Source organism: Phocoena sinus, chromosome 10 (genome assembly GCF_008692025.1).
Source record: "Phocoena sinus isolate mPhoSin1 chromosome 10, mPhoSin1.pri, whole genome shotgun sequence".
Lineage (NCBI taxonomy): Eukaryota > Metazoa > Chordata > Mammalia > Artiodactyla > Phocoenidae > Phocoena > Phocoena sinus.
In genome coordinates, this window is record NC_045772.1 from 61296423 (window position 1) to 61320874 (window position 24452).

Here is a 24452-nt window from a genome sequence, read left to right on the forward strand (position 1 = left end):
AAGAGAAAGAGAAATGAGGGGAGCTCTCTCTACCAGTTTCCAGAGTGGGAGACCCCCTTCTCCATCTTCCTCCGAGAATCCCTGGACAGAGCACAGGCGGCAATGCAAGATGGAGAGAAGAATCTGAACCCCTCACAATGCCCCTCTTCTCTGCTCCCCAGTCTGCCTGTTTGGCTTGACTTCCAAACTGCTGCAGCCCACAGACCCCAGTCATTGGGTCCTGGGGAGAGGCGGGGGCGGAGGCGAGGCAATCCCGAGGGGAGGGGACGGCACAGGGCGGGTCTTCCTGGGCATCGCCCCCTGGCTGCTGTCGTTGGCTGGGGACCGTACAGGCTGCCAGAAGGGCGGAGCCACAGTTACCAAGACAGATGGACAAACACCCACCAGAGACAAAGACAGAGGCAGACAGACAGACAAACCAAGACAAAGAGGAAGGCAGAGACAGATGGAATTCCAGACCCGCTCTCTCTTTCCAGGCTACCCAAGAGTTTTGTCCCCCGTTAGCTTCCCTGGCCCCGTTTGCTACCCTGGCTGCATAGTCTCAGAGCTCTAGCTCTGGGGGACCAGACCCTGAGCCCCTCTAAGAAGGAGAAGGGGAAGAGTTGAGAAAGGGTTACCCAGCAGGGAGAGCGTTCCAGGGGTGGGTGGTGCCTGGTTCTGTGTCAGGATGCCCGGCCAGGGGCCAGGGAGGGAGTGGTGCCCTCACCCGGTTCATGAGGACAGGAGACTCATTCACTGTAAACCAAGTACAGATGTGCTGGGAGAGGGAAGGGGAATTAGGGCCACACTCACAAACCGCAGCTGGGCCCGCCCTCCTTCCGCCAGCTACCACCACCACCAGGGCAGGAGGGGTTAACTTTGCAGGCTCCTGACGGGGATCCCTGCCACAAAGGCTGAGTGCCATCCCACCCCAGCCTGGACGCCTGGGTCCAACTCTCCGACACCCGCCCCTCTCACACTGCTGAGAGCTGCTCCCAGGGTAACCAAGCAAGGTCAACAGCAGCCAGGCCACCTGGGGACGGGACCCTGGAGTACCTATTCCCGGCTCTTCCCACCCCTAGTGTGAAAGGGAGGGCCTTGTCTGTACCCCATCAACGGCTCCTGTTCTCCTGAGAGAGCCACAGCAGGCCCCTCTTTCCTCTCCCCTTCGCCTGACTCTGGCTACCAGAAGTGGCCTTTCCCTTTCCCCGGAGGGAGGATACCTGGTCCCTAGGGTGGCAGTGAGGACGGAGCAAAGTAATTCCGGTATGGGAAACGTGACGTGACCAAGACTCAGTGTCCCCAGTGCTGGCCACCCCAGAACTGTTGCTGGGGAAGGTCCCTTGGGTGCATCTCTCCAGCCAAGTCCAGCCCCCACTGCTACTGCTGCCCTTCTCCACTTTCTCTTTCCCACCCTAGCTCCTGTAGGAATGTTGGAGCTCCATGTATAGAGCTTGGACTCTTCTCTTGCTCTGTCCTCAGTAGAATGGACGCTGACGCCCCGGGGTTCCTACTCTAGGACTGAGAGTCTGTGGTGGTCACATTGAAGTCAGAGAAATGTCCCCATCAGACCCTGACACTGACATTGGTTGCACGTGCCTGTACACACACACACACACACACACACACACACACACACACGCACGCGCGGCTGGAGTCAACATCTGTGGTGCATCCACCAGGCAGGCAGGCAGGCAGGCTCTAGGTAAGGCAGACACCCCCCCACACACTTGGGCTTTCCCCCTCACACCCAGCCCCAGGCTCCTTCCACTCCCAGCTACAGTTCCCCTTGCCCTCCACCCCAGCCTAAATGTAGGCAGCCAGGGACCCAGAAGCCCTAGTCCAAGCTTACTCAAGGCAGGGTGACAGGGAAGAGGTCTTGAAGCCCGGGACTTAGCATCCGCACAACCTCCACTAGTTCAACCAGTTTGCTCTTGGGACCAAAGGACAGGCTGAGGTAGGCAAGCGGAAGTGGAGCCTACTTTGACCTGCAGGTGAAGGCTAAGCGAAGGGGAAAGACAGTGGCATCCGCTCTGGCATATCCCTGCGCGGTCACTCCACCCCTTGGGGGGACGTGGATACAGCCCCCCACTGCCTACCCTGCAGAGGTACGGAAACTGGCCTCCGTGAACCACAGTCCGGCCAGAGGACTCAACCAGTCCCCCCAAATGGCAGGAAGGGGAAAAGTGCCAGAGAGAAAGGGTAGCATCTTGGGCCCAGGACACTGACCTCTTCTGCCAGCCTTGCCCGGCCTCCCGGGGACGGAGCCAAGGAAGCCCAGCAAATGGGCGGGACAGAGACCCAGGCGTCCTGGCCCGCCCCGCCCAGCCCCCCTCCCACCCACCCCCCGCCCCCCCCCCCGCCCCCCAGCCCCAGGGCACCGAGGAGGGAGCCGGGCAGGGGCAGGCGGCAGGGGAGGGAGGAGCGAGGGCGGGAGGGGGAGGAGGGAGCCAGGCTGGGAGGGATGTGGGGGGGTGGGGAGGGAGAAAAAGAAAGAAAATATTTTCCGTGTCCCCGCCTGCAGAGTCAGTGTGCGGTTTGGGAGAAAATGTGTCGGATATTTTGGGGCGGTCACGTGGGCGGGCGGGCTCCGAGAGGCCCCGGGACCGTCCCAGCCTAGAGTCTGTGCCCCCCCAGAGCCCCCCATCACCGAGAGCCCCTGCCACTGCGACGCTTTATCCCCGCGACCGCCCGACGCCGGGACCTCGGGGCTCGGCGGCCTCCCTTCCCCCTCCCTCCCCCTCCAGGTGAGTCAGGCGGGGAAGCAGGCTCGGCCGCCGCGGACGCCCGGGTCCTCCGGCGAGGTGGGCCGGGGGCGGGGGCGCCGGGAGCCACGCCGGCTCAGTTCCTCCCCGCACTGGTCCGGCTATCCGCAGGGGTGGAGGGGGGCTTCCTGCCCCGACTTGGGGGTCAGCCCTGATGTGGGAACGGAATGGGGAAGATTTTAGACAGGCTGGGCTGGGCTGGGCTTTATCCACCCTTCACTGCGGTGAGTAGTCGGGGAGAGCTTTGAGGGAAGAGTCTTCAGCCAGGGGCCTTCTATCCTATGTTTGTGCCTGGAGTGTGAGGGCAGATAGGGTCCCCTCCTGCGGGAAAGGTCCACCATCCGCCTCCCCTGAGGCTTTCCCTGGGGAATCTGAGGGGAGGATTTTTGGTCCACGCTGATCCTTCCCTAGTGGAATGGCACAGCTTGGACAACAGAAGGGCGAGGAAAAGGTCCAGAGGCAAGTGATTCTGGCCGTCTGGGTCCAGCAGTTTGGAGAGACAAATGGATAGGATATAGGGGTCTGTGAAGTTGCCTTCAACCGCAGTGCAGGATTCCCTCTCATATCCGCAACCTTGGGTGTGAGTCCGGGCTCCCTCCAGCCAAGGTCGGGGACTCCTCTGGAGTATTCTTGAGGGGAGCCCGAATGGTACAAAGGAAGAACAGGGAGACTGGGGCAGGGACCTGGGAGTTCCAGCCCTGGAGGCTCACTGACGCTGTCTCACTGTCTCTAGCACTTACAGCCCAGTTCCCTCAACCTGACCCAGTCTGTAGGAGGGAAGCTCTGCAGGTGGCCAGAGAGTAAGAGTATGCAGGGTTGGGCAGGGGGTGAGGTGGGGTGGTGGGCGAGGGAGCCCGAGGAGGGGCCCGTAGGGCAAGAACCTGAGATGACTGTGCCCCTTCAGGGCCCACATCCAGGGCAGCTACCGTCCGAGTCCTCAGGTCTGAGGCTTCTGCCCTTACCCCTTACCATCACTCCTCAGATGCTGACTGGGGGTTGAGGACCACAGGCAGTGTCCCATATCCTGGAGGCGAGGAAATAGAGGACAGGGAAGGGGGCAGGAGGCAGTGTGTGAAGGGTGCCTGGAGCTTGGGTATCCCAAATAGGGAAACACACACTCACACACACATGTACACACACGCCGTGGCTTAGAGCCTAATAGGCAGCACAGGGCACACACCCCCGTCCCGGCACACCCCCACCCCCTGGCTCAGAAAGCCACCCAACTGGCACCTCCAGTTCCCCCCTCTGCCCCACCCTACCCATGCCCTCTGATGCCCACACACATTCCACCGGCCTTGCCTGCCTGCCTCCTGGGTACTGCCCCTCCCTGGGGCCAGTGAGGTAGAGGGAAGGCACCTGGTAATGGGAGGTGGAGACTCAAGGGTCTGGACTCCCCCAAGGGTGGCACGAGGCCAGGGAAACCCAGCCCACTGTTGCCTCCTGGGGAGCAGGCTGGGGGCCCAGGCTAGAGCAGAGGATGCCCGGGGTTCTCTGCCCAGGCTGGGGATGGGGTCATGGAAAAAGGTGGTCGTGTTTATACAGAGGGGAGGGGGGCAGCGGGTGGAGTGCAGCCGACAAGGGCAGCTTTGTTCCAGGCTCTGGGGTGGGCAGGCCGGCAGAGAGACGCCCCCCACCCCCACCGCCTCCATCCAGCAGCCCCGTCATCCATGCCCTCCCCTCAACTCCACCTCAGCTCGAAGAGAAGCAACTTCTCAAGGGCCCCTTTCCCCTGGTCAGCCCCCCTCAGTCTGAGGTGGCATCTTGGGAGGAAAGAAGTACATTCTCCCTTCCTCAGGTCCCCCAAAGTACCAAGACCTCTGGGTCCCTAGTTTAGGATTTCCTTTTATGCTGTGTACCACTGTCATCAATTCCTTGGTCCCTTCCTCTACCCAGGACTTAGGACCCTCCCCTTCCCTTCCCAGCCAAGGCAGAAAACCAAGGCTCGGAAGTGGGAATGCACCTCTGTCCCCTTCCTCTCTTCACTCAACTCTCAGGTTCCTTCTCTGAGGCAAAATAAGAGGAAGGCCAGGGAGAGCTTGCCTCACTCACAGCTTCATTCCTCCGTAAGGACCAGGAGCCTGAGCATCCCTCTCTGGGACCCTCGAAGTCCTCCTGCCCCACCCCCAGGTCTCTGTTTCCCACCCGCAGGTGAGAAGCAAAGATAGTGAGTGCTGGAGCCCAGAGCCGAGTTCTCAGTCTAAGCCAGTCTGGGGAAGATGGGGTGGGGGGGGACCTCCAGTAGCTTCTCATCCTTAGCCTTGGAGGGGTTAATCCACCTGGAATGTGGCCCAGCCTGTTGAGCTATGGCCCAGGGGCCTCAGGGGCCCGGACTCCTGGCTCTACCTGGGCTTAACCTGGGACAAGGACTTCAGGGAATAGGGGAAGGTAAAGGAGGTGGACCCTGGGGGCTCATAGCTCAGACTTTTAGGGCTTGGGGAGACACTGGGCTGAAGAGTCAGGGTGCTGGGGATCTGGGTGGTGGCTAGTGAGGGACAGTGGCTGCTTTATGCATTGGGACTGAGTGAAGGGTGGTGGCTTGGGGTCTGAGTTCCTGTAACCTCCATACAGTTTACCCTCAGGAGCTTGAAGGCCAAGGCAGATGAGAGATAGAAAAGGAAGGAAGAAAAAAAGCAGAGGTACAAAGACGGAGCGAAAAAAAAAAAAAAGACGGAGCGATATTGATCTTAGAAGCAAAGACTGATGGAAAGAGGTGCAAAATACCCATCACCTACTTCTGGGCCTGCCCACCCCAAGGACTCTGTGTTTCACTCTCTCTCGGCCCTTCTCTGTCCTTCTTCATCTAGTCCATTATGGTTCTGGCTGGTAGAGGAGGCCTCCAGGCTGCGGTGACTCTCCTTCCCCAGCCCCTAACTCCCTAGACAGGTGGGTAGTTCTGAGGCTCCTGGGAAAGCCTACCTTTCCCTTGTCAGAGCATCAGGAGAGGAACCACCTGCCTGGCCCTAGGATTCCCACTTCCTCTTTCCCTCCTTCCCCTCCCCCTCCCTTGGGCTCAGGTTAAAAACCTCTGAGGTCAGGTTACATTGGAGGGAGGGGAGGATGTAGGGAAGGCTTCCTATAAGCAGAGGGCTCAGGAAAGAGAGAGAAGAGATGGAGAAGCAAAGTAAACTAAGGACAGGGAGAGGAGCTTCTTAGCATCATACCTGGGACACAGCGGGGCTTCCATTAACCTCTGTGGATTTGAGGAGAGGTTAGGGAGGGAGGGATAACTGGAGACAGAGACAGAATTGGGAGGGGAAACAGGGAGAGGGAGTATGGAGGAAGGTGGAAAGAAAGGAAATGCAAATTAAAAGAGAGGTATGGAGGAAGAGAAGGTACAAAGAGAAAGAACCGGAGACATTTATATAGCATTTAGTATGTGCCCTATATTATTCTAGACATTTTACATATGGTAAATTATTTAAGCCTCCTTATAACCTTATGAATTGAGGCTTATTATGATTCCCAATTGACCAAGGAGGCAACTGAGGCCCAGAGAGATTAAGTAACACTAATACATCCAAGGTCCTGCAGCTGGCAAGTGGTGGGGATCAACTCAGGTAGTCTGGCTCCAGAGTCTGTGTTCCAGAGAGGTGTAACATTTTTTAACAAAAATGTTAAAACAGATATGTTTGCTTTCTCCAGGATGGTAGAGAGTTTGAGACTTGGCTGTACTCTTTACAGCCATGTGACCTTAAACTAGTCCCTAAACCTCAGTTTCCTCATCTGTGAAATGGGAATCTTAACTCCTACTTCACAGGATTGATGTGAGGGTTAAATCTAGTGTCCAGCCCATGGTGGTGTGTAATGGTCATTTCTTAGCCTAGGAGTCCTCTCTGCCAGGAGTTTGGAGACCATGATTCACCTTGGAAACTCAATTTACCCTTCCAGGAGAGTTTCTCTGAGCCTGCGTCAGCACCTGCCCTGCCTCCCCTACCGTGTGGCAGAGGGCAGCAAGGAGGGAAAAGACTCCAGCTGGGAGAGGGCCGTGGGGCTTGGAACCTCAGAGGGATCATTCTCTCATCCCTCCTTTTCCTTTCTTTCTCCTTAGGAGTCTTGGAGACCCAGTGAGCAGGCCAAGCAGGGCGGGCACGGAGCCTCCCAGGCCAGGGCAGTGGGCATGGGCGGGGGCTGTGGCTGAAGAAGTCCCCCGCCCACTGCAGACCCCAGGGGATTCAGCCTCCCACACTGCAGCCGCCATGGCCACCAATAAGGAGCGACTCTTTACGCCTGGTGCCCTGGGGCCTGGCTCTGGCTACCCAGGGGCTGGCTTCCCCTTCGCCTTCCCAGGGGCACTCAGGGGGTCGCCACCTTTCGAGATGCTGAGTCCTAGCTTCCGGGGCTTGGGCCAGCCTGACCTCCCCAAGGAGATGGCCTCTCTGTGTGAGTCTCAGGGATCTTGGGGGATGAGGGCAAGTGGAAACAGGAGGGCATTTCGTGGGTGGATGATAGAGAAAATTGGTGTCCCAGTTAGGAAGACAGGCAGGGCTGGGGGTTTGATCTAATGGAGGAGGTGACAGGGGTAGCCACGAGGGGGTTTGGATGTGGAGCCAATGGACGTGCTTGCAAATGAGAGTCCTCCTGTGTAACTAGAATGGGAAAGTAGCACGCCTAAAATTTGGGGCTCTGCAGTTGCCTCCTGAATGACTCAACTAGAAGGGAGAACCCCTTTGTATGGGCAGCCAAGGGTGGGTCTGGTGAAGTCTGAGGCTGCTGCCTGCCTGCAGTGCGGGGTGTGGGGAGCCAGGCTGCGAAGTGGAGGCGTCTGGGAGGCCAATACCCCAACTCTGTGATCAAGAGGTAAAACTGTTCTGAATTAGGGGGAGCCTGCAAAAAGAGGGATGGAACCTAGTGCCAGGTGCCCAAAGATGTGTAGGGTCAGGAAACTTCCCTCTTGGTTCTGGGGAGGGTGGAAACAGCCGCAAAGAAGGTAGCTCTTGTACCATAAGTAATCCGGGGAGGTGCAGGGGGTGTTCCAGAAGCATCCTCTCCTCCAGCCATGTGGGTTGTGGACTCCTCCCCTCTCTCTAGGTCTGGCACGGTACCCACATGCTGTGCAGATCCCTACTTGTCCCTCAGGCCTGCCCTCTTTGGGTGAAGCCTTTGAGTGCAGACAGCAGCAAGCCTTAGGCCTCTCTTCATCCCTCTGGATCCCCTCTCCTTCCACTTGGTAGCTGTTCCTCCTCGCTAGGCCATTACAGGCATGGGTGCCCATGAGCTGGAAGGCTGGGATGCTGGCCTCAGTGTGGGAGCTGGTACAGAGAAGCCTCCACCTGGATAGAAGGGGAGGTGATAGAGAGAGGGGCAGTTCCAGAGAGAGAGAAAGAGAGAGGGAAAGGAAAAGACCAAAAGATAAAGACATCCTTTATAGCTCCATAAGCTGAGAGAGAGAGAGAGAGAGAGAGAGAGGTGGAGAGAAGGGGCCTGCCACTCAGAGGGGTGTGTGTGTGTGTGTGTGTGTGTGTGTGTGTGTGTGAAGGGGTGACTAGGCCTGGCTGGCAGCTCTGCTGGAAAGAGCTTGCTCATCTGGAGAAGGTGTGTGTGTGTGTGAGAGGCCATATGCAGTTGTATGTGCACAGCATGGCCCTGAGACGCTGCTCACATACAGAATTCCAGGGTTGCAACAAAGAGTCAGTGTGAAGAGTGAGGCAGTATTTCATAGGGCTGCTGACGATGTGTCTGGGGTTTGGTGAGGCCGGCCGGTGGCCTGTCTGTAGTCCAACAGGGGTTATTTGGGTGGCACGCAGGTGACGAGACAGCACAAAGCCCCCCTTTCTGGAAACCTCAGCTGGGCTTCCCCTACCTCATTTGCACCCCAAGAATCTGTCCCAGGGTCTGCGGGGTGGGAGGGAACCACCCTCCCCACATGAATGTACTTCTTGCAGAGGGCAGTACAACTCAATATCTTGGGACTTGATTTTCCAGAGTTCCTGAGGCAGCTAAGGGAGCGTGAGTGAGGAGGCAGAGTAGAGAGAGTGGTGGCGGGGAGAATGCCGAGAGCCAGCAGCCAGTCCCCAGTGAAGTTCTCCATGTGCCCCTGTGCCCTGGACACACTGAGACCAAGGTCAGGGTTCAAAGTGAGGTCAAGGTAGGGGAAGCGGTCAGACTAGGCTGTATCCCCAAAGGTCTCCCTGCAGGAGGAGGGGCTGAAAGAAGAAATCCCAGGGAGGAGCCAGAACCAGGGCAGGTAGCTGGGGAGGGTGCGGCTGGCAGCTGGGGGACAGGCCTGGGCAGAGAGGGGGCAGTGGAGTAGGGAGGAGGGGAAGGCCTGGGTCCAGACAGCTTGCATGGGAGTGGGGCACACATCACCTAGTGGTGAATGAGAGGGACCAGTGGGGAGAGGAGGGGATCCTGGAGTCTGGGAGACCTCCCGCAGTGGGACAGTGGCTGAAGGGGGAAAGCGTATTCTCTCACTTCTCTGCCCTGCTGTCCCTTTTTGGCTGGGACATCTAATGGAGGGGGATTGGAGGCCTAAGTCTGATGCCAAAGCCACACTCACCTGGAGTCTGGGTCTCTCTCTTCAGCCTCTCTCCCCTGATCTGTGGGAGGGAGTGGGGGTGGTCCCTGAAGGAGTCTGGAACTTCTCCCTGGGGCTGGCTCCTGAACCCTGCTGCTGGGTCCCTAGCACCTTGGAGACATCCGTGTTGAGAAGGGCAGCCTTGCTCCATCTGTTGGGGTGCTCTAGGGGCCTGAGTGGTTAAGGCAGGCGTCTCAGAACCTCATGGTGGAGGAGGGTAGTGGGAAGGGGAGCACTTGCGGCCGCCGGGGCAGCACAGGCCTGTGTGCGTGCGAAAGTGGAGGGGTGTGTGTGTGTGTCTCTGTGTGTGTGTGTGTACACAGGTTTGGGTGTGCTTGCTCACACACATGCATAAAACCCTGCTATCTGTGTCCTCGTGTATCTCCATGTTTTTGAACACTGGTGAGTTGTACGTTTGTTTTATCGAGACTGCAGGGAACAGAGTGTGATGGGAGGGAAGGGAAGCCTTGCCCTCCTCCCCCTCTTGAGGAGATAGCTGGTGTCCTGAGGACCTAGCTCTACTTGTCCTCTGAACTTGGTGACAGTGTCTCTGGGTACCATACTAAGTCACATGGAGAAACTGAGAGCAGGCTGGCACAGGAAGAAAAAGAGTTCCACTTAAACTGAAAAAGAGAGACTCAGGGACCTAAACGAGATGAGAGGGAAATAACACAGGCTGAAAGGCGCAGACACAGGGAGAACCCAGACTCCGGGAGAGGCAAAGGGCCTTGTTAAGCAGGCGGTACCGGTGGTGAGGCGGCGGCAGCGAGGCCTCCTCCAGGAAAAAAACCAGCCGACTGCCTCCTTCCCCTCCCCTCCCTGGTCCCTCCTGCTCAGGCTCGGGCTCCAGCTCCAGGCCGACACAAACGGGGCTTTGATTGCAACAGGAAACCTCTCTGGCGGGGGGAGCTGGGCAAGCCGCCGCCGCTGGGGCCCAGGCTGCACCCCCCTCTCCTGGCCCCCTCCCCGGTCCCAGCCCCCATCCTGCCCAGCACTCCTGCTTTGGGGCCCGTCCCTCATTCACACCTCCCTATTCCTTCGCTCCACTGCTGCCCCCTCCTCCAGAGACCCCTCCTATTGCCCTTCAGGTGGGACTCCTAAGTTAGGACTTACCCTTGGGGTGGGGCCTCCTTTGCTTTGAAATGCCCCAACTTCAGTTTTTTGAGGGAAGGTTCTGGAAGAAAAGGAGAATTTAGCTTGAGGAATTCAGAGCCAGTTATCCTCAAGCCCCTTCCAGAAGGTGGCAGGAGGGGAGGAAAGGAGGGATGAAGGGGTTAGCTGTTCCTCCCCGCACAGCCTCTTGTTGGCCAAATTCATCCTCGCCAGGGTGGTAGAGGCTCTGAGGGGTGACCACACCAGATTCAGTGCGAAGGGCTTCATTAGTGGGGGAGGGGTACACTTCTCCTTGCCTCTGGGGCCATGACTTTGTGGGGCTCTAGCTGGGAGGGGTGCGCCTTGGTGGTGGGGATCACAGGGAAGGGGGTGAGTCAGGCAGCAGCCCCCCCTCATACTCCCACCAGGCTGGTGGAGAACATCTGGTTCCCATGAAATGCTAGAAGGCTTATGGGTCTAATTGCTGCAATAAGGGCTGGGGGTACTTTGGGGAAAAGAGGGGGCACTAGATTCCCCCATCCTCTTACCTTCTCCTCAAGGCTAAGACTGTCTAGAATGGGGGGTCGGGGTTGGAGGTTAGGGTGGGCCTGACACCCCAACGCCTGGTCCCTTCTAAGGCCCCCTCTCCCTGCAATGCCTGGGAAGCACACACAGATGGGGTGATGAGGAGTGGGGTGCATCTGGTGGAGAGAAAAGGGGACTATTGAGAACTCATGACTTCCTGGAGCCCTCCCCCCACTCCTCCTGTGCCCCACTCCCAACCCCCCTCCCTGTGGCCTGGCCACTTCTGGTTCTAATTACCAACCAGGCAGGCCTGACTTAATTGGGACCTTTCAGATTTCGGAGGGGGAAGGGTGGGGGGGACTGACAGCCTAGAGTTGTCTAATCAGGGCTCTCTTCTCCCCTTGTTTTGGGGGTACTCCCCACTTTGCATTTAATTGACTTTTTTTGCCACTGGCCAGGTTCTGATTCAGAAGTCTGTCACCCCTTTTTTCTTTTTGTGGGGGATGGCTGGAGTCAGAAATGGGGTATTTGGGGTTGGGGGCAAGAACAGGGAGCTCAGGCTGGACTGGAAAGAGCAATGCATTCCCTCTTCATCCCTGCTACGAGTCCCCCGAGTCGGCCCTGCCACCCCGCGGCCCCCCATCCGCCAACCAGGCCCTCCTTCCCAACCCTGCCCCCTTCAGTCCCCGGCAGCCACCCCGGCCCCTCCTCCGCGCCTGCCTTCCCTTCCCTCGCCTACTCTGGCACCCCTTCCTGCTCTTTATTCTTCCAAACTGGCGCCCCACTCCTGCGGCACCCCAGTGCGCCCCCCACCCGGTACAACAGATTCTTAGAAAAGCGCGCCCCGCCCTGGCCCAGCCACCGCCGCCGGGAGGCGAAGGGGCCGGGCCGGGCGCCTCTCCCGCTCCCCCGGCACTCCCCTTGTGAGCGGCGCTGACAGAGCCGGCTGGGCCGGCCCGCCGGGCGGCCGGGCGGCGGGCGGGGCGCGGGGAAGGGGGCGGTTTCCGGGAGTCGCCGCCGCTGGCGCTGTCCCGGGGCCGGGGTCCCCGACTCGGCCCGGCTCGGCGAGGGCAAACTCTTGACGTGGCCCAACTCCCGCCCCCCCCACCCCCTTCTCCGCCGATCGAGGGCACTCAGTGCCCGGAAGGGGCCCGCGAGGGAGGAGTGGGGCGGCCCTCGGAGATCCGAAGGGCACTAAGTGTGGCGCTGAAGGGGAGAAGGGGCAGTTTGCCACTGGTGGGGGTATTTAATGACTCTGAGAACAGTTACCGACCAGACGCGCAGTTATTGCCGAAGAGGCACTTGGCACTTGGGGGAGACTGGCACGGTAGCGACTCTGGGGGAGGGGAGCTGGCACTCAGGAAGGCAGTGTCGTCCGAGGCGCAGCTGGCACGGCGGGAGCAGTTTGGGGTGGGAGTCTTGTGCTGAAGTCAGGTTCGAGGAAGGGGCATTGGATGAGCTCCGGGAGTGTCAGCCGCAGGATGGGGCTTGGGGGACTCGGGGGGAGGCGGCCCGGGCCGCGGCGGAGGGAGCACTCCTCGGCCTAAGAAGGGTAGACTCCGGCTGCGCAGGAGGGGCGGGGGGGGGGGCGCTCCGCGGCGGCGCGGGCTACGGCCTGGGCGGGGTGGGGTGGGGCGGGGCCGGGTCAGGAGGAGGTGAGCGCGCCCGGCCACCCGCCCCGAGGGGGGTTCCCGGAGAGTTCACGGCGGGAGCGCGCTCCGGCCCTCCGACCGGGGGTGGGAGGACGGGAAGGAAGGAGCAGGCCGCGCGCGCCGAGCCGCAGGAATGTAATGTTCGGCCCTGCAGCGCGCGCGCGGAGGGAGAGGGAGGAGCCAGGCCTGGGAATGAGCGGGTGGAGGTAGTGCAGGTCCCTCGGCTCTGGAGAAGTGCCGCGCGCAGGGAACTTACATGTTTCCTCTCTCCAGTCCTCCTTGACACCCCTGCCTGTACTGACTTGTGTAAAAAAAGGAGCGCTGGGGGGAGGGGAAACTCGAAAGGAAATGCGTGTGCTCGGTTTCTCCACTCTTTCCCCCATCCCCGACCTTGGCACGTGCCTAAGTGCAAAAGCTTGCAAAGCCTCCGAGCTGTGGAGAGAGAATCCTTGCAAGAGTTCTCCCGAGCCAGGTGTGTTTGCAAAAACGTGTGTACACCTCTAATTTTATGCGCGTGCAGACATGCATGTGCACTATTGCCTATTTGCAGATGCGTGGTGCCTGCCAAGATAAATGCATGCTCGGATGTGTGTCTAAGCAAGCAAGCGCGCCACGGTGCGAGTGCGTGTGTTCCACTCCCAGCTCTGCTCATCTTGGTGCCCGGCCCCCTTAGCTCTCCAAGCCCCACCCCCCACCCCGCCGGGCTTCGCTTTTACAAAACGTCTCCCCAGTGCTAGCCGCCGAGGCGCCCAGAGTGAGGCGGACCGCGGCTGGAGCGGCAGCCCCGGCTCTGTGCCCCGCCCAGTCCCTTTCCCCTGCTGGGGATCCCCTTCTTCCCCGCCCACCCCTTACCCCCTATGCAGCCCGGCGCCCTATGCTAGCCCTCCCCCTCCCCCCCTCCAGGAGCGGGGCACCGCCGGGGGAGGAGGGGGAATCGGCTGCGGGTCCTCGGTGTTTCTAGCACCCAGCTTCCCTCCAAGCCGGGTCGCGATGTACGACTGCATGGAAACGTTTGCCCCGGGTCCGCGACGGCTGTACGGGGCAGCCGGACCCGGGGCCGGCTTGCTGCGCAGAGCCACCGGCAGCTCCTGTTTCGCCGGACTCGAGTCTTTTGCCTGGCCGCAACCCGCCAGTCTGCAATGTAGGTACCCGAGCCCTACATTGGGGGTGGGGTGCGGGGTGCGGGACAGGCAGCGGCTCTCTCGTTCCGTGTGTAAAAGGTGGACCTGGGTTGCAAGCGGAGATTCTGACCCTTTCCATGTGAGGGCCGGGTGTGTAGGAAAGAGGTACTGGCCCTTTAAACGTGGGGGCCTCAGCGACTCCTTTGGGTGTGTGCAGTAGTGTTTGGAGTGTGTGTGTGTTTTTTGTGGTGGGTGTATAGCTAGGACCTGTGGTTGGTGACCCTCCAGAGTTCCCGGGGATAGGGAGAGGCCGAGGTGCGTTGGTAGTTTGTGCCGGCAGGTCCGTGGCCCGGGAGGGTTATGGCACCCAGGACCGTGAGTGGAGTTCGTAAAGTCCATGTGGGAAGTCGCGAGTGTAAAAATATTATTTGCAGAGCGTGTGCATCCTTGGAGTGTGCAACGCCTCGCTTAGGCGGTGCGGGTATGGGCGTAAGGGTCTCTCCAAGAAGCGTCGCCCTCCGCCAGCGTTGGCAGGTCCGCATGGCCCCGTGTGGGGATGTTTGTGACTTGAGGCCGGGAGGGCGTGTGCCCTGCGTGGCTGCGGGGGCGGTTTTGGAAAGTGCTGTGTTCAAGCGTGCACCCTGTGTGTGTGCTGCGTGCGGGGTGTAAGGGGTTGTGCACGCAAGCGGGGCCAGGCTGGGTTCTGGCGTCCCCCTCCCCCATTGAGAAAAGAAATTTTAGGAAATATGTATAGGGTTGTGTGCACTTTTTCCTATGGCTCGAGCCCACAACTTCGGTAGGAAGCGAAAAGTTTCAATAGAAGTTGGGCTTACGGTGAGGAGTGGCCTGGAGGTGGCAGCGGCGGGGGGAGCGGGACTCCTGGGTCCCCAAATATCCACCTTCCCTTTTCTGTGAAATGGGAGATGCCAGGCCTGGGGCCCTGGAACCCCTTTCCAGAGCGGTAATAAAAAGCCGGGGATTGAGAGGCAGTAAAAATGAAGTCCAGATGAGAGGCGGCTTTGAAGCCCGGGCTGAAGTGCCTGGCGGGGGTGGGGGGGGGGTGGGGAGGGGAGCCTGGAACACCCCCGAATTTCCCCGGGCCTGGGACGGCGCTCGGAGCCCGGGGACGCGGGGCTGGGGGGCACGCTGGGAAGGGGCGGGCGGCGGGCGCTCTGGGAGTGCGCGCGCGGGGTCACCGAGCCCCCGCCAACGCGCCTCGCTCCTTGGCACTCGGCAGCGCTGTTTACGAGATCAGCTTTTTTTTTTTTTTTGGTCTTTTGGTTGCAGGGCAGAGCTGCTCAGATTTAGCAACTGGGAGACTGGAAGAGGGAGGTGGCAAACAGTACCGTGAGGTGGGGTGGGGCAAGAATGAAAAGCGTAGCATTTAAAGGGCGGGGAAAGTGTGAACTATTGCCTTGCACCAAATCCTTGTGAATTCTTAACCTTCTCTCATGGCCCAATAGAATGGGGACGTGGGGTATGTTGGGAGGGGTGCTGAGATGGAGAGAATCTCCCAGGAAGGGTTTTTTGGGGGGCTGGGCAGGAACCCCATTTTTTCAGGCCCAGGGAAGCCTGTGGGACTTGGCTGGCAGTATGTTTTTGCATTTCAGTTTGGACCAACAATTTTGGTCTCTAGGGTCTTGGTGGGCCTCAGGCCTGCTCCACACACTTTCAGAGAGAAAGTAGCTTAGACCTGTGTGTCTAATCCAGGGAAGGAAAGAGGTCCTTTGGTGTGTTTGTATTTGGCAGCGTCGGTGTCCTGGTGCTGTGTTGGCAGGCCGTGGGTGTTTGGGGGCAGAGCTTCTCGCTTGCAACTGTGAAGCGAGCGCGGGGTGTTGTGTGTCCACCTTATGACTTGTGCATCCAGCTCCACGGTGTGGCTGGAGTGAGTGTGCCTCTGTGCCCGCCTGCCTGGGTGTTCTTTTGTGCCAGGGTCCCGTTGGGGTATAGGAGCCCATTGGTAAAATGCCTGCTTTTATACCCAGTGTGTTGTTGACGTGTGAGAGTGTCTCCAAGGAGGTGTGTGTCAAATTGTGAGTCCAGGCTTCTCGGCCCTGGGCCTCGCAGCTGGGAGTGTTTACAGCCGGTTATAAAGAGTTTGTTTGAAGCTCCGCACAGCCTGGCCAGGAATTTCCTCAATTTCAGCAATTTGGGCTTTAAAAGGAGAAAACCCCAGAGCCACCCCCCTCCTCCCCTGCAGGGGCCCCTGCTTAGCCAGGAGCAGCATCCCCCTGGTGCTGGGATTTCTGCCCAGGGCTGAGAAGGGAATCTCAGTGGAGTGACAACGATTAGCTTTCCTGTGCCCTTTGCTCCCAGACTGACCAGAGCTACTGGGCTGCGCTTTAGGGTTCAGGGACGGGAGTGTGCCAGAGGGGTTCCGAGAAGGGGTGACAGTACCACGCATATGAGAAAAGCTGCCCCTGGGCCTGTCTCCCTGCCACCCCCAGTCTCATAATAATTGGCTGGCAGTGGCCCATGCCAGTCTGACCACACCCAGGCCCTTTTGCAAGAGAGGAAATGAGGCAGCGCTCTGCGGGCAGGGAGGGCGTCAGCGCCAAGTGAGCACCACCCCACGCACTGGCCTCTGGGCAGCACATGTGCCCTCAGAGGACACTGGGACCATCCTGAAAGGCATTCCAGCCCGCCCCCCCATCTCTCAGCACCAACCGCCTCCCCCCCGGCCCCGACCCCGGATTTCCCACCAGGTCCTGAATAGACTCCAGGCACCCTCCTTTCCTCCCCTCCTCTCTCCTTTTTCATTGGGGAATCTCACTCCAGCTGGATTCTTATGCTAATTGAGTGTCTGTGTGTGCCGGGGGGTGGGGAGGGCTTTCCTCCTGTGGGGAGGGTGGAGCTAGCCTGGAACCCCTGCGTCCGGGCCTTCCTTCTGTCCTTCTGGTGGCCTGGGTGGACTTCTGACCAGGTGGGCTACAGCAGGTTAGAAGGAAGAAGGTGTTCATGAGGTGGGTGCAAGCAAGGGACACTCCTTAGGGAGGGTCTTAGGGTTTTCTTGCATTAACTTAGGCCCTCCAGGTTTGGGCAACTGGTCCTACAGGTTGAATAATTTATAGATTTTTTTCAAGCCTCTGAAGATCAGCCACACACCCAAAAGAGGTTTACTCAGCAGCCTCCCAAACAGAGGGCGTCCTCCCTCCCACACTGTGCGTGGCATGGGCGGAGATCTCTTTTGAGCTGTGTTTGGGTATTTGCAGGGGAAGTTTAGGAGTGAAGACACGGCTCAGAGAGGGTCCAGAGATGGCTCCCCTCCCCCATCAGCCCTGTTTACCCACTGTCGCCTGACTTCTCTGCTTTGCTACACCCCCAGCAGCTTCTAGACCTGAGAATCTGAGCAAATACCTGTCTTCCTTTCCCAGCTTCTCTAACTCCTGGCCAGGTCACGTAGATCTAGTTAGAAGACCTGAGAGCCTTGGCTCCACCATAACTGGCAGTGTGGCACTGGGCTGGTCGCTTCTCTCTCTTGGCCTCAGTTTCTTTGGGTGTAAAATAAGGCTGTTGCATATGCCCTAACCTACCTTCCCAATACCTGTGTCCCATTTCCTCCACCGTCTCCGTGGTTTCTGGGGAAAAGGACACTGGCGATTGTTTGGGGGGTGATATGAGGGGGAGAAGCTCAAGGATTGTCTACCCTGTACTGCCTGAGAGAAAACGAGGTTCTGTTCTGCCTCCTGAACCTCCCGGCCATTTAGCCAGGTGCTAGCCACAGGTGGTCTGGAATTGGCCTCCTCACACCCAGATCTATGGCCTCGTGAGGAGGAGAAGGGTAGGAGGGAGACTACCCAGCAGGGACCCGATGTGAGAGGGAGTGACTAGAGAGTTAAGAGCCACGGGCCATAACACACCTACTTTGTAGCTGGGGAAACTGAGGCCCAGAGAATTTAACTTCTGGGATGGCCTCGACCTAGAATTTGGAGAATTGAGCAGTGTCCCGTAGGACATTATTGTAGGGGGAGAGGGCCAGACTGGGAGGTCGTAGTGGTTGTTTAGGGGTTTCTGGACGTGTTTACTATGGGGCTGCATATGGGTTGTTGGGACTTTAAATCACTGTGGTGGCGATGGTGTTGTCACCGCTGAGCCAGAGGAAGGAGTGGGAATGGGGTGGGGGGGGCAGTGTGTATCTGATGAGGATGCCTAGAGATCTGAGGGGTCCTTCTTCCCTGACCCTCACATCACTGCTTCCCCACAGCGGTGGAGACGCAGAGCACTAGCTCAGAGGAGATGGTGCCCAGCTCGCCCTCACCCCCTCCACCTCCCCGGGTCTACAAGCCGTGCTTCGTGTGCAATGACAAGTCCTCTGGCTACCACTACGGGGTCAGCTCTTGTGAAGGCTGCAAGGTGTGTACGTGCTGGAGGCGGGCGCACTGGGCATCCAGTTACCTGCGTGAGATCAGAGACTCACTGTGTGTGGGTGGGTATCCCTCTGAGGTGGGAGGGACTGGCTGCTTTGCACAGAGGCGGTTAATAGATTGGCTCAGGCCTGCAAGGCCTGTGAGAGGCTGGTACTCCCAACATCCTGCTTCACTGACCCTCCTCCCTTACCCCCAACTCCAGGGCTTCTTCCGCCGCAGCATCCAGAAGAACATGGTGTACACATGTCACCGCGACAAAAACTGTATCATCAACAAGGTGACCCGGAATCGTTGCCAGTACTGCCGGCTACAGAAGTGCTTTGAAGTCGGCATGTCCAAGGAAGGTAGGCCCTTAGGCCTGCCTGGGCAGGAGTGCTCCTGTCCTAGCCTGTGGTTGCCACCGTCTTCCCACTGGCCACCCCCACTTTCCTGACCTCTGCAAGTCCAGCCTCCAGCCGCCCTGGAGTGCTGTGCCTCCTCCCTGGCCAGTGCTATTTGATTAGCTCCATTCACCCAGGAGACCCCACCCCTTCCCATTCTCCCTTCTCAGAGCTTAACCCTTCCTCTGAATGAGTGAATGGGGGTTACCGGTGCACATTCCCTGTTTCATAGGGAAGTTAGGGGGGCTTGCCAGTCCCCTCCCCTGCTCCCAGGACTGAGCCTGAGGTGGATCTGGGGTGCCCCCCCTCCCCTGCACCATTGTGCTGCCAAGGCTATAAGTGGATATCCTGCTGCCTGCATATCCTGCCCCCCCTCCCCAGCTCCTGCAGGGTGACAGGAAGGGCAGGATGGAGCCGAAGGGCCTGGGGAGGGAGCAGGGCCTGCAGGCCCTGGGTGGGGCTGGGGAGAGCCAGCCTGGGAATGGGAGCTAGTGTAGGAGACAGGGAAACTGAGGCCCCGCCCAGGGTCCCAGGGAAGGGATGCTCCGGAGCACATTAAGTTAGGGTAAGAGGGGATACCCAGGGGGAGGTTCTGAGGGTCTTGATCCTCTCCTTGCGCCTCCACCCCCCAGCTGTACGAAATGATCGGAACAAGAAGAAGAAAGAGGTGAAGGAAGAAGGGTCACTTGACAGCTATGAGCTGAGCCCCCAGTTAGAAGAGCTCATCACCAAGGTCAGCAAAGCCCATCAGGAGACCTTCCCCTCGCTCTGCCAGCTGGGCAAGTACACCACGGTGAGGAGTGGGCAGGGCCCCAGTGAGGGCAGGGGACCACTGACTTTGGAGAACGGGTAGGGGTTGTGTTGGAGGCCATGGCCCGGTGCTGACAAACAAGGAGGGCATCCGAATGCAGAAGGGAGAGCCTGGGGTATTGGCAGAAAGAAGACAGCGCCCAGGATAGGCCTTCGTTTGTGTTCTAACCGGACCTTCCTGCAGAACTCCAGTGCAGACCACCGGGTGCAGCTGGATCTGGGACTGTGGGATAAGTTCAGCGAGCTAGCCACCAAGTGCATCATCAAGATTGTGGAGTTTGCCAAACGGCTGCCCGGCTTTACAGGGCTCAGCATTGCTGACCAGATCACTCTGCTCAAGGCTGCCTGCCTGGACATCCTAGTAAGTTAAGACCCGTGGCCTGTCTTCTGCCACAGCCTGACCCTCATATGAGACCAAGGAGCTGGTCCACACAGAGATTTCGTTATCTCTCTTCCCCCCTCCAATCTGGGACTCCCCAGATCTCCTCGAAACCCAAGCTCTTTTTGTCTTAATCTCTGCCCCTGAGATCTGACCCTAGACTTCTGGGTGCCCTGCCTCCTTCTGACTTCTCTTCCCTCCCCCAACTTCAGACCCTCCATCTCTCTGCCTCGCTCCCCCTGCCAGCTTCACGTGGCCCTCCTTCAGGACCTAACCTCCTCACTTTCCACCTGCACCTCATTCCCTCTTTTCCCCACCCCCATAGCGCTCCTTCCCAGAGACAGCACTAACCCTGCCCCCTGCCTACCTCCAGATGCTGCGGATCTGCACAAGGTACACCCCCGAGCAGGACACCATGACCTTCTCTGACGGGCTGACCCTGAACCGGACCCAGATGCACAATGCTGGCTTCGGGCCCCTCACAGACCTCGTCTTTGCCTTTGCTGGGCAGCTCCTGCCACTGGAGATGGATGATACAGAGACAGGGCTGCTCAGTGCCATCTGCCTCATCTGCGGAGGTGCGGGGGCGCCCCCTGGCGTTTGCTCGGACTGCTTTCCCACCACACCCTACACCCGATTGATCTCCCACCTGGAGGGAGACCTTGGTCCCATCCACAGACTCCTCAGCTCCAGTACAGACTCCCCGGCAGCCTGCAACAAAGGACAAGAAGAGGGGAAGAGCCAGGGGGAGCTGAGGAGACCCCCGATACCAGTGCTGACATAGAGGTCTGGGCAGGAGTGATTTACCAGAGAAAACCTCTTGCCAGAGGCGGGGAAGGGATTGGAACAGGGGAGATGTCCCGGGTGGGGCTCATGGTCAAAGTTTGGGGCCTGGAGGGCCGTAGGGCAGGGCCACTTGTCACTGTCTTCCCCATCTCTTCCTCTCTCACTCCCCTGTGCTTGTCCCCCCAGACCGCATGGACCTGGAGGAGCCTGAGAAAGTGGACAAGCTTCAGGAGCCGCTGCTGGAAGCCCTGAGGCTCTATGCCCGGCGGCGACGGCCCAGCCAGCCCTACATGTTCCCGAGGATGCTCATGAAGATCACTGACCTCCGGGGCATCAGCACCAAGGGTTAGTCGGGAGCGAGCCTCCCCTCTCTCTTCCCGGAGCTGCTGGTCTCCTGGGTCAGGCAGAGACAAGAACAGAGTGGGTGAGAACCAGGCAGCCTGCGCCAGCATCCTAGCTCAGCCACACGCTAGTGGGGACACTTGGGCAAGTGCTTTTCTTTTACTGTTTTTCTGCTTGTGAACTGGGCTAGACTTACAGCTACCTCCTCAGTTTTGTGAGGATGAAACGAGTTAACACACAACGGGCTTAGAACTGCACTGAGTTACAAATTCAGCTCCTCCGTTGCAGTAGCCACGTTTCCAGCGCTCAGTAACACTGTGTAGCCAGGTACTCCTGCGCTGGACAGAGGAGGTGTTTCCTTCATCACAGAAAGTTCTAGTGGACAACACTGGTTTAGGAGGATGCCTGGCAGATGGTGTTTGATAAATATTAGTTCTAATTATAAATGTTATTAAGAACAGCCCTTAAAAAAAAAAGAAAGAACAGCCCTAGGAATGACTGGCAAGCTATGGACATTGGGGGCGGGGGTCCAGGGTCCAGGGAGTGGGGCTGGAATTGGGCACCACGTGATTTTTGAGGAGACAGCCTGAAAGGATGGGACAGATGGGCAACAGGCTTGGCAGAGAAGACAGGCAGAGGCTCCAGGCAGAGGAGCAGTCCCCGGGAACCCTAGAATAGGGAGAGGGTGACAGAGGTGGCAGGCCTGTGCTGGGAGCCCCCAGAGGGGAGTTAGAGGGCAGTCCAGCAAGGTTAAGGTGTCAGCCTTAGGGGCTGTACCTCAGCCCCCCCGAACCTCCTTGTCCCTCCATTGCAGGAGCGGAAAGGGCCATTACCCTGAAGATGGAGATTCCGGGCCCGATGCCTCCCCTGATCCGAGAGATGCTGGAGAACCCCGAAATATTTGAGGACGACTCCTCGCAGCCTGGCCCCCACCCCAAGGCCTCCAGCGAGGATGAGGTTCCTGGGGGCCAGGGCAGAGGGGGCTGCAGCCCCCACCCTGACCAGGGCCCCTGACTTCCCCTGTCTCAGGGGTTGGGGGCTCCAGGCAGCAGACTGACCGTCTCCCAGACACCGCCAGTGACTGAGGGAGGACCTGCTCTGCCCTCTCCCCACCCCTTCCACTGAGCTCCTTGTTTTTGCCAAAGTTTCCAGGGGTGCCTCCGTGTTCATCCCCTTCCTGCTCTAACCGGCTCCCTCTCCAGTCTTGGGAGCCTGCCCTGTTCCCTCCAGGAGAGAGGGCAGAGGGGTGAGCCTGAGTTTGGACTCTAAAATCTCAGCACTGCCCCTCAGACACCAGGGTCCCAGGCTCCCCAGGGCAGGAGGAAGACCCCGCCATTCCACAGCCCCTTCCTCTGCCGGGTGCTTAGGCCTCTGGGAGCAAAAGGAACACTAGAGACCAAAGGGGGGGGGTAGGGGGAGGGCTGAGCCCACCCTCTTGCCCCAGTCCTGGTGCCTAATGCTGCATAAGGCACCTGCTGGGTGCACGCTGCCCGCTGTGCCCCTGTCCTCGTGCCAGGTCAGGGTGGGGCAGGTCGGGCCCTGCATTTCTCTGGGGGGCCAGAGGGTGAAAGGGACAGAGGCAGGTCCATTCTGCACCTCTTTGCTTGGGCCCAGAGTTTACCTTATGCCCTCAGTTACAAGCCCCTCCCCCAGTCCTGTCATGTGCCTTGGGCTCCCCCTGCCCCCCATCTCAGCCATGGGGCAGGAACCCTCCTACACTACAGAGGGGCCAGGGGATCCCTCTCCCCCTGGTGCCTTCCCCCGTGACCCCCAGAGCAGCTTGGCCCAGGGAGGGGGGGGTGGGCACTGCTTAGCTGATCCCACCCTGACCCAGAGGAAGCCTCTATTTATTTATTAGCTTTTGTTTACACCCTGGAATTGACCCCTTCCTCCAGGGGTCTTGGGAGGGGGAGCCCAGGGCCCCTGTGACCCCTCCCTTCTTCCTCCAATCCCCAGTTTGTATTTAGCTGCCGAATAAGATTTCCACTGGCTCCCCTTTTTCTCTGGGGGGGTCAGGGTGCTGTCCCCTCCCCTGTTTACATCTCCCCTCCACCCCGCTGTGTTGCATATTGCTGAGTTTTCTATTTTTGCAAATAAAGTGACGGAAACTCATGGGATGTGGCTCCCTCTAGGGGGGAAGCAACGAGCTGATCTGCAGAGGGACTGGGTGGGGAGGGTGGATTTTGCAGCCTTCTTAGGGGAACTAAAGAGATAGGATGAAATGTATCTGGTTGGCTGTGGTGGGAAGGTGGCGGGAAGGGAGTCCACAGGGCCCTGTCCTGAGTGTCTGGGCCTCCGTGATCACCAGGTGTTGGAGCTTTGATTGGACTCTGTGAACCTCTAGTAAGGTCCTGGGCCTCAGAGGTCTTTAGGCTATCCCCACCCCAAGTTCTGTATACATGCACATCTGCCCTTCTCTGGGGAGGAGGTTGATGCAATTTCAATTGCTTGTCATGAGGGTCCCTGGCCCCAGAAGAAAAGGACCACGGTGTACATCTAAGTTACAGTGTTTCTGCTTTATGCCAGCCCCTCACCCCATAAGCCGCCTACACTGTGACCCCACTATCACCTTCTGAGTCACTCCTTCTGCCCCCACCCTTCTCCCTGTGACCCTGCTTGCCCTCCACGACCCCACGGTTACCTTCTGTCCTAATACCTCTCCCTGCCCCTGCATGCCTTAACCTCTGCAACACCCCAACCTCAGCCCCATTGACTTTGGCCTCTGCCACTGCGCCCCTGGACTCTTCCCCTGCCCCCTGTGACTCCCCATTAACACCCACCCCCACCCACCTTCTTCCCTGGGACAGTGCCTTGCCTACCTGCGCCTGGCTGTCTTCACCGATGACCCCCCACCGGTGCATGTGGGAGAGAGAGGTTGAGGATGTGGGAGCGGTGGAGGAGAGGAGAGGGGGGAAGCAGAAGAAGAAAGTGAAAGAAACTCTAGAGGAAACCACAGGACCTGTGGGGAAGGAGGGGTCATTGCCATGGCAACCCTGGTTGTGGGGGAAGGGCAAGAGGTCTGAGCCAGTGGCTGGAGCCCACCCAGAGGAGGACGCCCTTCTCCCTAGTTGCTTGTCCTACGACGCATCCGATGTTCACTGAACACCTGCTAGGAGACGGACCCTGCGGCCTCCGTCAGTCCCTTGCCGGTGGAGGAGACAGACCTGTGAACAGACGTCACATCCAGTTCCTTCTCAAAACTCCCTGTGGTCAAGTGTGGGCCTCAGCCTCTTTTCCCTGCAGCCTCGTCCTTGCCTGGCTCCAGCTGCCATGCCCGTGCTCAGCTTTGCGCAGTTCGCCTCCTCCACCCACGCCCCGGGCCCCGGCACCATTTGGCTCCTTGGCCCCCCAACTTCATTCTCTGAGCCTGGCCCTGTGCCTGTCTCTCCAACTTCCCAGCTGCCTGGTCCTTGAACTTTTCAAAGCCTCCCACCCCCATTACTTCTCATCCACCGATTCTCTCTCTTATCGAGCCCTTAGTAAGCGCCATGTTCTCCTCTAAGCAACTGATACGAATAATCTCACTTAATTCTCACAATAATGCTATGAGTTCCACTTGACAGATGAGAAAACAGCCACAGGAAGGGTAAGTAATTTACCTAGGGTCCCACTACCAGTAAGTGATAGAGCTAGGATTTGAACTTGGGCACTTTGGCTCCAGAGCCCGTGTAGTTAATTAAGCACACACTGTAAGACAGTGGGCACCAGGTTTTCAGAATGAACAATAGTCACTAATT

The 24452-nt window shown here is 58.8% G+C and overlaps 1 protein-coding gene and 1 long non-coding RNA gene across 7 annotated transcripts in view; one reads left to right on the forward strand and one right to left on the reverse strand.

Annotated features, from left to right (window-relative positions):
* Positions 1-23864, reverse strand: part of LOC116760360 — a 33157-nt gene extending 9293 nt beyond the window's left edge. For 2 of the 4 annotated variants that reach the window (XR_004351714.1, XR_004351713.1), the window contains exons 1-6: positions 23535-23859; positions 20697-20767; positions 20237-20298; positions 19955-20107; positions 10375-10435; positions 3626-3768 (exon numbers count right to left, since the gene is read on the reverse strand). This is a non-coding gene — a long non-coding RNA (uncharacterized LOC116760360). Of the gene's footprint in view, positions 1-3625; positions 3769-10374; positions 10436-10901; positions 11055-19954; positions 20108-20236; positions 20299-20696; positions 20768-23534 lie in introns of all 4 variants that reach the window. The other 2 variants (XR_004351716.1, XR_004351715.1) reach the window with 2 other exon arrangements.
* On the forward strand, positions 2457-22829 carry RARG (retinoic acid receptor gamma). 3 transcript variants are annotated; one of them, XM_032645156.1, is made up of 9 exons: positions 2457-2726; positions 6796-7127; positions 17856-18004; positions 18221-18362; positions 19031-19191; positions 19393-19569; positions 19961-20165; positions 20560-20718; positions 21530-22829. In XM_032645156.1, the coding sequence occupies exons 2-9, from the start codon at positions 6944-6946 to the stop codon at positions 21727-21729; spliced, it is 1377 nt and encodes a 458-aa protein (XP_032501047.1). In that variant the 5' UTR covers positions 2457-2726; positions 6796-6943; the 3' UTR covers positions 21730-22829. The 3 variants fall into 3 exon arrangements, with proteins under 3 accessions (XP_032501047.1, XP_032501048.1, XP_032501049.1); XM_032645157.1 differs by lacking the exons at positions 2457-2726; positions 6796-7127 and adding an exon at positions 13265-13671; XM_032645158.1 differs by lacking the exons at positions 2457-2726; positions 6796-7127 and adding an exon at positions 16598-16614.
* Positions 23865-24452: the final 588 nt, after the last annotated feature.

What these genes read in the sequence shown, in the direction of transcription:
- RARG (XM_032645156.1), top strand. Translation starts at nt 6,944, where the DNA reads ATGGCCACCAATAAGGAGCGACTCTTTACGCCTGGTGCCCTGGGGCCT. An exon ending in AGTCGGCATGTCCAAGGAAG is followed by an intron (nt 18,363 to 19,030) that starts GTAGGCCCTTAG and finishes TCCACCCCCCAG; the next exon opens with CTGTACGAAATGATCGGAAC. An exon ending in CATCTGCCTCATCTGCGGAG is followed by an intron (nt 20,166 to 20,559) that starts GTGCGGGGGCGC and finishes TTGTCCCCCCAG; the next exon opens with ACCGCATGGACCTGGAGGAG.